The 16,128-nt window shown below is 46.9% G+C and overlaps 1 protein-coding gene across 1 annotated transcript in view; it reads right to left on the bottom strand.

Moving 5' to 3' along the window:
• The window catches only part of otogl (otogelin-like), a 48,365-nt gene that overhangs the window by 24,803 nt on the left and 7,434 nt on the right, over window positions 1-16,128 (bottom strand). Inside the window, exons 8-27 of the mRNA XM_036519663.1 lie at window positions 15,821-15,945; window positions 15,385-15,491; window positions 14,232-14,338; window positions 13,392-13,517; window positions 12,927-13,035; window positions 12,488-12,534; window positions 12,176-12,321; window positions 10,984-11,116; window positions 10,373-10,550; window positions 9,815-9,939; window positions 8,765-8,974; window positions 8,246-8,411; window positions 7,376-7,450; window positions 6,853-6,896; window positions 5,365-5,536; window positions 4,228-4,335; window positions 3,158-3,296; window positions 1,367-1,501; window positions 595-741; window positions 31-150 (exon numbers count right to left, since the gene is read on the bottom strand). Of these exons, the coding sequence (XP_036375556.1) occupies window positions 31-150; window positions 595-741; window positions 1,367-1,501; window positions 3,158-3,296; window positions 4,228-4,335; window positions 5,365-5,536; window positions 6,853-6,896; window positions 7,376-7,450; window positions 8,246-8,411; window positions 8,765-8,974; window positions 9,815-9,939; window positions 10,373-10,550; window positions 10,984-11,116; window positions 12,176-12,321; window positions 12,488-12,534; window positions 12,927-13,035; window positions 13,392-13,517; window positions 14,232-14,338; window positions 15,385-15,491; window positions 15,821-15,945 (2,519 nt within the window). The remainder of the gene's footprint in view (window positions 1-30; window positions 151-594; window positions 742-1,366; window positions 1,502-3,157; window positions 3,297-4,227; window positions 4,336-5,364; window positions 5,537-6,852; window positions 6,897-7,375; window positions 7,451-8,245; window positions 8,412-8,764; window positions 8,975-9,814; window positions 9,940-10,372; window positions 10,551-10,983; window positions 11,117-12,175; window positions 12,322-12,487; window positions 12,535-12,926; window positions 13,036-13,391; window positions 13,518-14,231; window positions 14,339-15,384; window positions 15,492-15,820; window positions 15,946-16,128) is intronic.

Raw genomic sequence — 16,128 nt, 5'->3', positions numbered from 1 at the left:
ATGGACACAGACAGGCACAGTGTCCCTTACCTGACCAAGGGCCCAGCTGTCCCCGAAGGCCTGGGCATTACTGACCTCCATGTGGCTGGAGGTGGTCATATCGTTCACTGTCACCGTGTCAAAGTTGCCACACATCCCCGTCAGCTGACCCTGCGTTTGAGAACAGAGTGAGTTTGAGGCCATGCTTCTAACCGCACTCCAGACCTCAGCATACAGCTGAGGGGGGAGGGGGGGGGGTCAAAGGGCACCAAGATCTGTTCCTTAAAACATTGTTCATCCTTATAGCCTCAAATATGTAGCATATTGCTGAAGCATACATTAAAACCAATATTAAGTTCTCTTGGGAAGGGATATGACTTTTTGAAAATGAAACCCAGGGAATGTAATTGATTGGATGTAGAGTAGAGTGGATGTCAAGCAGGCAGCCTTTACAATGCTATCTGATGAATGCAAAACATTAGGGAACATCCATATGTATTCTTTAATTGTATCTGCAGAACCCAGCTCACCCAATAAATAATAACCACTGAATTACAGAGTATGCTGCCTTCCTCCTGCACCTCCATGACACAAGGGGGCGTGCTTGATGCTCACCTTCCACTGAGGCCCGGCTCGAATGTGCACGGTGGTCTTCTTGTCCCACAGGATAGTGATCTCCTGCTTGGGGAAGTGGACCACAGTGTAGTACCCTGCTCTCCACAGCTGGAACTCATAGCCCTTCCCCACCACTGTGGAGGAGCTCTGGAAAAACAAGGAGGTCAGGGTCAGTTAGTAGAATCCACTAGTGATTAGTTAGTGATCAGCGGTTCCCCACCCTAGCCCTGGGGCCTTAGCCTCTTTCAGCTAACATATACCAGATATAAGCTTAACAGATTGCTGTCATTCTGCAGCTTGGCTGGAGCAACTGGAACAAGACAGACATTCGTAAACCCCAAAACCGTCCAGTTAAAAATAGTCAGAACGGGTTTCAAGTTTCAATCAAAATTTGAACTGGACTAGTGCGAAGACAAACGCAAAGAAATGTAGGCCTTATATCCTGTAATATACTGACCTACTCTGTAAAAAAAAATTCTAGGGGCAAAAATATTTACAAAGTCACTGCAGGAAGAGATTTCATCTTGGTAATTCTAACTGTAGACCTGGATACCTGTTACTGAAGGCCATGTATGGACAGATGGTACTTAGACCCAGAGAGGAAACTAAACTGGTCCTCCACACCTGAGCTTGAGGCAATAAAGCCTCTAAAAGCCTATATCCACACTCCATCTCCATCTCTGCTCCAAGTGCTGCTAGGGGCAAACCTCACTGCTCTGAGAGATGCTCATACACCAACCCTGGCCAAACATGGAGACAAAGGGACACTGACCGGCTTTCCTGAGTTATCACTGAAGTAGATCTTTGTGAGTCCCACGTAGATCACCAGGTACTTCATACAGATGATACCACTCTCATAGCAGTCCTTGTTTTGGGCGGTAATTGAAATCTCTGTGTCATTGATGCTCTGAAATGATTAAAAAAACAACATAAACGCCACCTTAGGAATGACTTCACAGATGGATTGCATTCATTAAAGAGGTCCAATAAGGCCAAAGGTGGATACACAACGCAGTGCATATTGCTGTTTAGTGATACACAGTGAAGGATAACTGCAGCTGTTAAGCCAGTTATTTTTAACTGACTTAACGGGAAAACAGATTAAACATGATTGAATTGGCACTTGGGCTTCTTCTATGAGAAAAGGAATCTTGGCTAAACATTTTTCCTTGAGGGTCCTTTTCAAAAATTTTTCCAGAAAGCTTCAAACTGATTTTAAGCTCCTATCCGATATAGAAGGGTAGCGGTCATTGCAAGATGAACCTGTTCTTCAAAACAAAGCTCTAGGGTCTCTTTAAGCTCACAACAAAGAAAGGGTAACATTTCAAACACTGGATACCAAGAAACCACAAAAACTCTTCCAGAACCCATTGGCTTCAAAATTGTTTCTCCTTTTTTTTTTTTTTTTTTTTTTTTGCACCTGGCAAAAAAATGGGAGATGATTCAATAAAGGGTAAGAGGAGCGCTCTTCGAGGATCAATAATCAAAGTGTGTCCTTGAGTGATTTATTTCCTCATATGCGCATGGTGTCAAGCGCCTGGTTCAAGCACAATGCCATCCTCAGTGCGCAGCGCCGACATTCCTGAGGCTCAGTTCGCTCCTCTGAGGATCACTGCCCTTTAAAGACTATGGCTATTCAATGGAAGCCACAGACTGGCACTGGGTGCCTTTCACGGAGCCCAAACAGGGCAGCATTAATTAAGAAACAAAATCATTTTAAAAGATCACCACAATCCCCCCCCCCCCCCCCCCCCCCCTTCCCACCCCAAAACCGCCACGCAGATCAGCCGTGACCCCCGGGGTGGGTCAGCGCGCTGTCGGGCCAACTCTGACACGTCTGCGAGTATTTGTTTGTGGAAACGCGCACCCTCCACGTGACCGCTCAGAGAGCTGGCGTTTTTTTTTTTTTTAAGAAAGCACCCCTTACAGTGCTACTAAAGGTCTGGGAAGAAAGGAGCCTGCAAACTGATTGGAACAAAGTTGCTCTTTGTGTGGTGTGTTGACTTTGCCCTGTTTGTCCCGTGGATTTGACATTTGCTTGGATTGCATTACAGCAATCCTGTTCTAATTAAAAAACGCCTCTGATTTTCCCAAGATTAGGAACTCTGAGAACGGTCACGGATCTGTTTTCCAGAGATTCAATCTGCCCCCATCGGAGCGCGGCATTGAGGGACGGAGCGTCTGAATCTCGCCGTGGGGTTCCCCCCCCCCCCCACCATATCACCTCTTATTCACAGAGATGCCCCAAATTAACATCCTACCAATCACCTTTGTCCCTGAATTCTCTCTCAAAGGGTGCAGGTTTCATAAGGCAATTTACGAAAAACGTTTTCAATTGACTGGAAGACTCCATTACTCCCCTTACAATCATCCCAAAATAATTAAGTCTTGTCAAATCCAGCTGTTACAAATGTGATCGTAAAACAACTAAAACAACAGCGTTCTGCCTTTCTTAGCCACAGTCATCATATTTCCTTAACATAAAGGCTTAATATAAAGACAGAGCGATACAGACCTGTATACATCCGGGCTCACACAAGTGAGTAAAGCTGTCGAATCGTACCTTTACTAAGTAGACTTGGCAGTCGCTGACGTAATCATACTCCAGGCCATCGAAGGTGTGATAATGGCGGTCGCTGTAGACCGTGCAGACGGCTGGGCAGGGGTAGTAGGTGCAGTTAAAGAACCCACGATGGCAAACACTGGGGTAAAGGACAGGGGAAGGGTTATTCTTTTAGGCTGCAAATAAGGAGGTCTCACACGCTCACTCAAACACTAACTCACCCACACTTTCACTCACCCACTCACTGACTAAGCAGCACTCCCAAAAGTAATAACAGTACCTTTGTGCTACCACTAGGTGGCGAAAGCACACAAACAAGGGGATTCACCTATGTAGTCAAGGCCCCTGAATGGTGCCTGTTTGGCCTACTCTGGTTGCTATTACTCTTTATGTGCTAAGCAGACAGCATTTTCCAGGGTGAATTACATAGCACATATTTAACACATTATCCATTTAAACAGCTGGATGTTTTACTCCATGAATTCAACTAATAGACCTTGGATCACTTGATAAATCAGCTGCTGTTGATGAAAGGATCAACAGCAGTGCTGCAACAGGGATTCCAACCTTCAAACTTTGGTTAAAGGCCAGTTCTCTAAAGGCTTTGGTAAGCTGCACATCACATGGTAAATGAGGGACTGAATGCGAACTCTGACTCATTACTTTTGCACAGTGAAGGTGACTGCCTCTCTCCCACGTGGAAAAACACCAGGACCCAAAAACGGGGAACATGGCCAGCCTGAAATTACCCCCAGTGGAATGTGATATTCATGCTTCCAGAGAAATGCAATGAAGTTTGGCTTTAAAAAGGTCAGGGAGATCTGGCTATGTACATCTTCCATTCCACTAGGTAATGTTTGAGTCACATTTGGGGCTCACTGTAAAGCATATTCCATTGCATATTAATATTTTCCATGTCCTCTTTTCACAAACTGAATATTGAACAATGTAACACCTTGAAAGCCACTGAACAACAGCATGCCAAAAAATGTGTTGTGATCAATGGGCTGTGGACGTAACTGTTGACCCATGTTTCTGCCATGACTTCATTTTAACACTGGCGCACATACCATTTGTAACAGGGTGTGGCCACTGTTTCTCCAGGCAGATACTCCAGTCCAAGCCAAGCACAGGGGCAGTTCTCAGGAAAGTAGCACTCTCCATTGTGCCGCACCAGCCTTTGGAAGCGGAACAAAGAGGTTACCGTGCAACACACCGCGGTGCAGAGAAATCTGTGCATTGCATTCCATGCCCGAGATGGAAATGTGAATTCGTTCATCAGTGTGATCTTTGAAACTAGAAGGCCTTTTCATAACCTTAAAGCTTCATTCAGCTTCTTTTAACCCCCCGCCCGGGGTGAGGATTTCTGTACTATTCATACCAAAAGGACGACATTTTTTTTTTTTTTTTTTTCCTCTCTTCAGGTTGTCTTTTCTGCGCTACACCTGAGCTCCTCTGCTTTACAAAAAGGAAAGGTTAAAAAAAAAAAAAAAAAGGCCTGCATTTGGGTTTTACATGTCCTCCCAGCCTTTCAGAGCCTGCGCCGACCTCGCCAGCCTCGAGGAGGAGCGAGCAAAGCGTTTAGAGTACAAAGCAGCAGCAGTGTTCAGATGCAGATGAATGCAGCTCCCTTGTGGCAGGTACACCTGCAAGGTGCACAAGACACGTTTGGCCAGCGGCCCGATCCCCTCCGTCCGCTGCAACACCGGGGAAACGGACACTGTGTGGGGCTGGCCTGTTCCGGAGATCGCCGACAAAGACGACCCCGCTGGCACGTCTCGCGGTTTGTAAACACCCTTTTGTCCAGCCCACTTCTGCTCTTCTTCTGGCAGCAATTAGCCAATTCACCGTACTTCTACCCCTGCCTTTTTCGCCTTTATTTATTAGCTCGTTCAATGCCCTCGCACCCCCCCCCCCCCCCCCCCATATGAGGCAGCGAGGGCCATGCTCTGTGAGAATTCTCCACCTACAGGTGGCCAAGGGAACTGCGGGTGACTGAGCATGACCGGCAAGCGGGGCGATTCAGCTAATTCCAGCAGGTTTTCCAACTCTTTAATTTACCGGCACTCTCAGGACTGGGGGGCGGTGGTAAGATGAGTCAGATGCCTGGCCAGAACAAATGCCTGGAGACTGCTGACATATTTGAGCAGTGCTGACCTATCAGGATGTGCTTTACACCGACAGGACAGACAGACGGACAGTCCTACCCTGCTGGGCAGCCGCAGCCCGGCACACAGGGGGTCATGGGAGGACAGGTGAGGTTCATCATCAGGTTCCGGCAGGTGACCTCGCAGGCGAGGCCCAGGCGAGACACGCCCCCCTGCTGTTCACGGCAGCTGTAGTACACCTTCCCCGGGGGGCAGTCTCCATGCTCCGGCTCTGTGCCACACAGTTAGCATGCGTTAGCATTCGTCACTCACATCATACACACTTACCAAGGCCTTATAGTTACTGAAAGCTACTCATTTTCCACAAAATGTGCACATACAGCACATATGTATGTACATATATTGCTGTTCTCTTGAGAAATTATTCAGTCTACCTTGTACATATCATATTATAGGTGTGTTTCAAAAACCTTTTCTGTGAAAGGTCAATAAATGTTTGAAAATGATTCCCAGGTGAAGTTTTTATTTGGACCTTGTAAATGGCCCCTGTGAAGCAGATTAATAAATCTTTGCATGTCTGCAACATTTTTTTTTTCTACTGGGTTTTATTTTCTCATGGAATCAAACTTAGTGCCTTTGAACGGGTGCTAACACCTCAATAATTCAACAGTAATTCAATATTACACAACTTCTGGCATCTACTTACAGGAGTGTCTTTATTAAGGGCAGCTCTGCAGTGTCACTCAAGGACAATCCCGCATCGGACGTCCTTACCACCCACTGTGCACATTTTCAACAGAATCCCCAACTCAGCGACTACCGACCCCCCCCAATAGGCAGCCATTCGTGCATTGTGGTCCAGACAATAGAGTAATCACTGGTTTAGAATTGACAAAAAAAACGGGAGATACCACACATACCCAGGAGGAGAGTAAGCCAAGCCCTTATTGCACATGCATGGTCAACTTCATATGGAAGTGGAATCCCCGACCCCCCAATCCCCCCCCATTCCCAGATAATTTCAGTTTCAATGTCAAATGGCGCGCACTATTACCCTTAAATGGACGAAACTCTAACCATCAGATTTCTTAAGCGAGGTCGATAAGAATCGGGCTGCCATGCAACACTGGCTTTAGTAAACAAGCCTTTGTGGAGCACTGACTCAATACAAGACTGACCTCGGCGACTCGTTTCAGCGCCGAGTGAGATGCCATTCTAATCACCAAGTAATTTATTTTTTAAAATGAATGGATTATGATCTTTTATTAATAATAATGTATCTTTCAATAAAGAGGAGCGAAGTATTCTAATGTACTGACACAACAGCTTCTTCTGCGCTCAAACTAACATGTCACTACAGGTGCACCAGCTAATTAGAGAGGAAGAATCAGATCTGCCTCTACTTCATGCTGTTAAAATCAGTCCTTAACACATGCTAGCAAAATTCCATTCTTGTTATGGTACAGAGGTAGACGCTAAGAAAACTCCAGAGACTAAAATAAAGACAGTGATCTGTAATAAGACAGCTGTCGTTGAAAAGGATTGGTTTCTTATGAGAACAGAGTTAAACATCCAGAGGAAGGGTACCTCTTTCTTCTGGTACACACTCCATACGCCCATTTCTGCAAAGGCTGTTGGGTAAAAGGAGAGGTATCACTCTTAAAGGAATCAGCTATTACTAAAATTGAAAGAAACAAATTCTCGTCACAAAAAATAAACATTAAAACAACCCTTGTACATTTGTACATTTCTATCAATTGCCCCTATGTTCTATGATAGCTGATTAATGCTCTTTGCATGTATAAATAACCATTGGTGGGATTAAAAGACATCTTCACCACAAAGAGTACTTTAGTGCTTTCTTCTGTTTAACCCAATGAGCTGTCAAACTGATGAATAAATTCCCATAGTAAACTAGGCAGCTGTAATTAACACAGCATAAGTATGAGAGTAATCTAGTTCTGGTGTATTGAGCGATGTGAAAAAACTCAGTGTTCTTCAGTGACCCCTCAGTCATGGAGCACTCAGTGTACACTGGGCATAGAGACGGGGTCAGGATGAGTCTGATAAAACCAGAGGAACACAGGGGTGTGAAGGCGCTGTCACTCACCAGGGGCCAGAGGCGCTGAAGGAGACCTCGCCGGGCTGGAACACAGACCCCATGAAGTAGCAGTGACAGTGAGAGCTGCAGCGGACAGGAAGTGTCATGGAGAGGTGACTAACAACAACCAGAACCACCAGTATAATCACGTTACTGTGACTAACAACAACCAGAACCACCAGTATAATCACGTTACTGTGAGTAACAACAACCAGCACTTCCACAGTATAATCACGTTACTGTGACTAACAACAACCAGCACTCCCAGTTTAACCATGTTACTGTGACTAACAACAACCAGCACTCCCAGTTTAACCATGTTACTGTGACTAACAACAACCAGCACTCCCAGTTTAACCATGTTACTGTGACTAACAACAACCAGCACTCCCAGTTTAACCATGTTACTGTGACTAACAACCACCAGCACTCCCAGTTTAACCATGTTACTGTGAATAAGCACAGCCAGCACTACCAGTATAATCACGTTACTGTAACTACAACCAGAACTACCAGTATAATCACGTTACTGTGAGTAACTACAACCAGCACTTCCACAGCATAATCATGTTACTGTGAATAAATACAGCCAGAACTACCAGCATAATCACGTTACTGTGAGTAACTACAACCAGCACTACCAGTACAATCACATTACCATTAATAAAATTTACAACCAGAACTCCAATATAATCATGTTACTGTGGATAATTACAACCAGCACTTCCGGAACATAGGTTCATAATGCACACAGTGCAAATGAGAGCATTTCTAGTTACACTGGATCCCAGGTCTGCCTGAAGCTACATAACGGCACGCGGAGGTGATGGTGCGGTGACCCGGGCTGCCTGGCTGACAGAGCAGGCGCAGAGCACTCACGCTTGGACACAGCGCTGCCGCACTTGATCGTAGAAGGTCCCGTCTGCGCAGCTGCAACCCTCTGCGCAGTCGCCGTTGCAGACCTCCCCGATGGACAGCGACTGGCAGGTCCTCCCACAGGTGGAGGTGCAGGGGTGGTACATCATCCCCCCTAAACACACCATACCTGCACACACACAGTACATCACCCCCCCTAAACACACCATACCTGCACACACACAGAGGGTACATCATCCCCCCTAAACACACCATACCTGCACACACACAGAGGGTACATCATCCCCCCTAAAGACACCGTACTTGCACACACAGAGATGGAATTAGGCACCCTAAACACATCCTATCTGTATACAAAAAGGCCCCTAAATATGCATATGTTTATAATGCAGTAAAAGGGAAGTAGACATACCCAGTAGATATTTAAAACAGACAATTATCAGCCTGTATTTATATTTAAAATGAGATAAAGACAGGTGTAAACCCTTGGTGATGCTCGAGTGGCACCGGACCGCGGCTCACCGCACTCGGAGACGTGTGCACGGAAGTTGACGAGGGCGCGGTGCTTGGCGCAGACGTAGGCGTAGTGCGCCAGGGCGGTGCAGAGGCAGGCGCTCCCGCAGCGGCAGGCCTGGAAGCGGCACTGCTGGAAGTACGCGCCAGGGCTGACGTAGGAGTGGCACGGGGCGAACAGCTCCTCCGTCACCACGTCGCACAGCGAGGCGTAGAACACTGCAACACACCAGTGCATCATGGGAGAGTAGCTAAAACATTCCACGGGCTGCAGCTTCTTCAGTGTCTCAGATGAGTTTGATTAAGAGCTCTCTTCTGTAATAACTACATTACATTACATTACTGGCATTTAGCAGAGGCTCTTATCCAGAGCGACTTACATCGGTTACAGTTTTTTACAATGTTATGCATTTATACAGCTGGATATTTACTGAGGCAATTGAGGGTTAAGTACCTTGCCCAAGTAGGCAGCAGTGCCCCAGCTGGGGAATCGAACCGGCAGCTTTTTTTTGCTTAAGAGTCCAGCTCCTTAACCACTATGCTGCACTGCCACTGTAGTAATTATTATACTCTTTTTTTTACTAGTCACACAAGAGATTACAGAGTTGCAAACTAACATGGCAACCCCCGGCTCCGCAGCCGGAAAGCTACCTGGTCGAAATGAAATTGCCAGTCTGCCAGCTGCAAGGCCAGACAAACAAACAAACAATCAAACTATAGCCCCTGACATGCAAGCCAAAGCACTACGCTTGATCTTAGGGAAAAGTCAGAGAAGCAATATTATACTACCAACAATAAGACTCCTTGAACTTGCTACATCATCCTTTTTGAGTGTTCACTGTACAGATCTGGGCTTCATAATCCTGGTCCTACAGCACTACAGTGTCCACAGGCTTTTACTCCAACCAGGCCTGAAACTAACGGATTAAACGAATGACTGCATGTAGTGAACCTGCTTTCCTTCCCTCTCTGTATCTGAGGGTGGTGGTGATTTAGAGGGCTGGAAAACCTGCAGGCCTGTGGGCCTCCCGGTGAGGATTAATGGGGGTTCGGGGGTACCGTTTTGCTGGTTCATTTCGCACGGGTCGATGATGGGCACATTGACCGGGCTGGTGCAGGCAGAGGACACCTTCCAGGCATTGGCATGGAGCTGAGGCGTGCCCTCGATCATACCTGAGGGAGACCTGCAGGGGGCGCAATGTCAGGATCATAAAGTCATACACAGGTGCTTAAGGACAGTATTTTTCAAACTAAAGAGAAAGTTACCATTTAAAGCCATTTTGTACAATGTATCTATCAGTATATTATGGCACATCATGACATATTTTTGGAATTAAATGAGGCTTGGTTACATTACTTTCACTAATATGAGGGAATTTTTCTCAAAATATAGGTTTACCAACTTTGCAAACTCAGAGCTCTTACAGCTTCCATGCACTGACCCTGGATCAGCTATCCAAACCCTCATCCCTATGCCACCTCACACTCAACAAAACCAACCCAAACTGATCCAGGATCAGCTAATTCAACCTCCAAAGCTGATCCAGACCCATTTTGTGCAAAAAAAAAATCTGCCTCTGATCCAGGGTCAGAGCGTGGGGGTGGGGGGGGGCTCACAGGAAATCGTCGCGCAGATTTCCGTTGAAGGTGCCGCAGAGCCCCAGGGTGAGGCCCTTCCAGCTGCTGTCCAGCTGCAGGTAGAGCCGGCCGCCGCGCCGGTCGAACTGCACGCGCAGGCCGAAGCTGGCCCTCAGCTGTGTGAACAAAGAGGTCAGCTTTCGAATCTCAACTGTGTCTGCGCGAAACAAGACAGAAACACAGGCACACCGTCAGGCTTCACAAGGGACCCTGTCAGCAAAAGAAATAAAGCACAGCACGTTGGAATGTGTTCACCGCACAGAATGCTAATACAAATCCAAAAAATTGCACTGTCCCACACTACTTAGTGTACTTCAGGTGAGAGGTTACAGTAAAGTACAAAATCTGACAGCTTAATACTGTAGCTGTAACACGACACATGTTAAAAATGTAAATTCCTCACTAATGCCAGTTGACCTTGTTTAAATAAAACACTTATTTTGAAATCCACTGTTGCTGCTTACATTATGATTTTATTTAGCATTCACTGTGTTATAAACCATCAGCAGTGGGCCACTGCTCTCCTGCACACACTCTCCTGAGAGCAGTGGCCGCGTGGTAGGTTGTGCCAGATGCCTGCCGGGCCTTACCGTCAGCGTAGGGCAGGCTGGCGGCCTGGTTGACCCCGATGAGGATCTCTCCCTCCCTGGTGAGCGTCACCTGTCGTGTGACGTCCTCGTCCACCACCAGCGTGATTGAGTGGATGCAGGCGTGTTCCTGATTCTGTGAGGAGGAAGCATCTCAGCCCTTACAGATACTCCCATTAACTCTTTCACACTGCCCACTTCCACTTTCACACTGCCCATTGGCTCTTTCACACTGCCCACTGACACTTTCACACTGCCCACTTCCACTTTCACACTGCCCATTGGCTCTTTCACACTGCCCATTAACTCTTTCACACTGCCCGCTGACACTTTCACACTGCCCATTGGCTCTTTCACACTGCCCATTGGCTCTTTCACACTGCCCATTAACTCTTTCACACTGCCCACTTCCACTTTCACACTACCCATTGGCTCTTTCACACTGCCCATTAACTCTTTCACACTACCCACTGACTCTTTCACACTGCCCGTTAACTCTTTCACACTGCCCGCTGACACTTTCACACTGCCCATTAACTCTTTCACACTACCCACTGACTCTTTCACACTGCCCGCTGACACTTTCACACTGCCCATTGGCTCTTTCACACTGCCCATTAACTCTTTCACACTACCCACTGACTCTTTCACACTGCCCATTAGCTCTTTCACACTGCAGCTCCCTATAATTACATGCTGGATTACCGCATATTCTATATACACCTCTCTCTAACTGCATGCTGGATAAGCACATACTGCTCAGTGCTCAGATGGTCCGGTCTCTACTCCCACTGACTTTACTGTTGCAAACCCTGATTAAAAGCATAACATCACAACATCTCAACCTTGTGTATGGAATGGTTACTCTGTGGAGACCCAACACAATGCAAAATGTTGCAGGCTTACCTCATTATTGTAATCCCCTTGTGTAAAGATTATAACAAAGACATATGGTCAGAGAAGCAATAGACTTCTCTCTGTTCCTGGTGAAATATTTCCAAACTAACAACAGATTTCCATGATGTAGTAAATATTCTTTTGAACATAAAATAGGATTTTATAGCTAACTTTACCCCTGATGTTCATATTACAGCATTGGACAGGACACTTCCTAAGCACACGTTAACACATCAGCATCCCTTGTCATTACAGAGGTATGGGGTTTGGGCAGGTGGGTGGGGGGGGGTGACATTACCTCCCCGCAGGGGACGTTCTGCAGCGTGAGGGTGAACTTGGTGCTCCCCCGGCTCTTCACCAGGACATACTGACAGGTGCCGCTGTGCATGAACATCCGTCCGTCGAACGTGGCAATGTGAGAGTCGCCCGCTACCGAGCACTCCGCTGAGAGACAGGCAGGACATCAACGCAACACATAGACACTGCTATCATTGAACACTCAAGCTGGCTGAATGGTGATTGTGAGCTGAGGACTGAAGTGAACAGTTAAGACTTCCATAACTAATTTGGGCTTTCAGTGAGACGAAAACAGTAGTATCACTCCAGTTACCTGAGCAGTTGTTTTCTGTGCAGTTCCATACACCCCCGACACAGATACTGCAAACACATTCCCATGTTAGAAACAGGCAGATCATGCTTAGTAACCATACACAATGCTCAAGAACTACGAGGAGCTGATTAAACTACAAAGCTTTAGCCATGGCAAGACCTGAAAATAACTGATATGAAATGAAAAATGTTGTATTAGTCAATGCAAAATGTTAAACTGCATCAGGTTCACTGCTGATTATTTAGGTACCACTGCTGCTAAGACATTTGCTGGAAATTGATATGGCCCTGAATCTGGGTAAAACCCCACACCCAATGCAAAAGTTTCCATGTGCATGCTAATCCTTGTCTGAACTCATAACTCTTTGCACTCTGAGAAAAAGATGATGCCATTAGCAGACTGGTAGTGATTAGTGCAGGGATGAGTGTGGGGTGGATACCAAACACTGCAGCCCTGCTCCAGTACATGTCCCAGGGGGTAGGGAGTGCCGTGGTACACACAGGGGCACTGGGACACTGAGATACAGGTTCCATTCTGCAGGATCAGCCCTGATACAGCACACATAAGCACACATTAGTACTCATAAGCACACATCAGTACGAATAAACTCACATCAGCACACTTCAGCCCACATAAACCCACATCAGCACAAATAAATCCACATAAGCACTCTTTAGTGTGTATAAGGACACATCAGCACACATAAGGACACATCTGAACACAAAAACGTGTTGCATAAATAAAAAACAGCAATCTACAGAACGGGAGGATTTATACACACACCCACACACACGAACACACACACACACAAACACACACACACACACGAACACACACACACACAAACACACACACACGAACACACACACACACACACACACACAGATCAACACCCAGTGTTTACCATCTGGGCAGTAGCAGCCGTCCAGGCAGTGCAGGTTGGTGCCCAGACACTCCTTCTCAAAGGTGCAGGTAGGGGGGCAGCAGCTGATGCAGTCCCTGTGGACGAAGCTGTCCTCACATCCATCATCTGGAAGAAAGCACGCTACAGTCAGCCTGGAGACGAACACCTACACACACACACACACACACACACACCAGTACATCCCAGGGACTCACATACACACACATACACACACACACACACACACACACACACACACACACACACACACACACACACACACACCAGTGCAGCCCAGAGACTAACACCCACAAACCACTACAACCCAGAAACTAACACACACACACCAGTACAGCCCAGAGACTAACACCCACAAACCAGTACAGTCCAGAGACTAACACCTACACACCAGAACAGCCCAGAGACTCACACACACACACACACACACACCAGTACAGCACAGAGACTAACAGCCACACACCAGCACAGCAGACCTGTAGTCCTGCTACAGTCATAGTACACTGCAGAACCAGTGCTTCACCAGCAGCTGTGGCCATCAACCCACGGATGGCTGGGGCTGCCCTGTACTGGATCTCATTGAAATGCATTTAAAATCTGGGCAAACCTTCTGCGCAGTATTGGAACTCATCAATAACCTGTGCGATCGATCCTACTTGGCAATTCTGGCAGTCTCCCCACTACCATCTCTGTGATGTTTCCCCTTTATGACGTTTTCCCCTTTGGTTTTATTATCTATGAGTGCTGACTTTGCTCCCAGGTACCCTCCACAGTCTTTTAGCCCTGATGAGAAAGTTCTGCTGGTTAGGGAGTCTGACTTACTGCAGGTGGGGAAGCTGTCCCTCCACTCCCTCACAGGGTACCCCACGTGGGAGCACGCCCTGGTGTACTCCACCAGGGTCCTGCAGAACGTCTCCAAGTCATCAGTCCTGCTCACACAAGAGGAAGGAAGGGAGGACACGCACAGAATTATGGGTAATCAACACTGAAACTGTTAGTCGAGTAGCCAAGTTAAGAATCCTGTTTGTAACCTGGCGGACAAGCCCTGTGAAGGCGCTGACCACATGCTGCGATTTCAGGCAGAGATGCAGCACACGTTTCCCAATGCCAGCGTGACTGCCACAGAATCACAAATAACTGTCAAGAGGAAGAACGTTTGCAAGAGAATATTATTCATAGTTATGACATCTTTGTTCATTCTAAATTAACAAGCAATATGCTCTACGGAGTGTACAAAAAGCAGGATCAACCAAAAAGATTCGCAAATTCTTCATGGCTGATTTAGTATTTGTGACAAACTGCGATCCCCCGGGCACAGCGCCAGGGCCGACATCTCCAGTTCCTTCTTGTGCCCCCACCTTGTATCATTTCCTTTCACAGAACGTCAATCAACAACAAAATAGCCTCCTTTTATGACTCCAGCCTGTAAAGCTGTCCTCAAGATATTTCATTCTTTTTTCCCAATAAACATAATCCCTCAGAACTCAAAAGCTCCCCTGTGGAACGCTGTACGTGTGTGCGTGCGTGCGTGCGTGCGCGTTTGGTAGGAGGGCGGGGCTGGGGTGCCAGGGGGCTGGATTTAATTAGACAGCAGAGTAGGGGCTTAGTATTAAGCAAGGGCAGAGCCCAAGGAGCCCTGAAACAGAATGACAGACCTTATGGTGTGAGATTGAGGCACGATCTGGGCAAACCTCCACCGCACATTAGAACTCATTGCAAACCTGTGCAATCCTATCTGGCAATTCTGGCATTCTCCTCATCACAAATTTAGCCATTAAGTCCAGTACCATCTCTGTGATGTCTCCCCTTTATGAGGCTTCCCCCTTGGTTTTATTATGTATGATTATTTACCTTGATCCCCAGTATCCCCGACAGTCCTTAGAAATACCCCTGAGGCTGAGACAGGATGACAGAGCTTACAGCAAGAGAGACATTGAGCACTCCAGCAGCAGGCTAACGAGAGCCGGGCACTTACACACACAGGTCTGAGACACAGCTGGCCACGTAGGGGTTGGGGTCGATGTTCTCGTGGCAGGACAGGAACGGAAAGAAGAGGAGAGCGCTGCACTTCTCAATGCCATCCTGAACACAAACGCAGAGAGAGCTCCTTCAAACACACACAGCCACAACTCGCTTTGAACATCACCCTTTCCCACCACTGCTAATGTTATGATTTGTCCTCATTGGTTAGAATGCATGACACATTAGCCTTGAGAGGGTTAAGGGGTCAAGTCTGACAATTTACTCAAGCTGATGGTATCACATCCCTTCTGAAATGCTCCTGCAACATTTCTATAACGTTTGAGCGCTACGGCTGTCTCACAGGCTTACATATATTCACTACTCTGAAATGGGACTGTATTGTTGTGGGAACGGTAGGCTTGATTTGTGCTGATTGCATGAAGACTCACATCCATTTCTGACTCTGATCTGCACGGGCCGGGGAATTCGTCCTCCACAGGGGCACAGCGCCTCTCGTGGGGCAGCTCCACTGCCCAGCTGTTTCCAAAATCTGCAGTGTCTTCAGTCCGTACATCTGCACGGGAAATTCAACAGAACACACTAGCCTCAATGGAACGCTAGCAGCTTGTTTTAACACAGACCAGTCATACCTCAGAGTGCAATCAGAAATTCAGATCTAAAATGATTCCAAAATGATATTTATTTATGCACCCATTTGTCATTATACTGCTTATCTTCACTTTTAAAATAATCTATA

Source organism: Megalops cyprinoides, chromosome 25 (genome assembly GCF_013368585.1).
Source record: "Megalops cyprinoides isolate fMegCyp1 chromosome 25, fMegCyp1.pri, whole genome shotgun sequence".
Lineage (NCBI taxonomy): Eukaryota > Metazoa > Chordata > Actinopteri > Elopiformes > Megalopidae > Megalops > Megalops cyprinoides.
The sequence above is the reverse complement of the archived record's forward strand: the minus strand, read 5'-3'. Positions and strand labels throughout refer to the sequence as shown.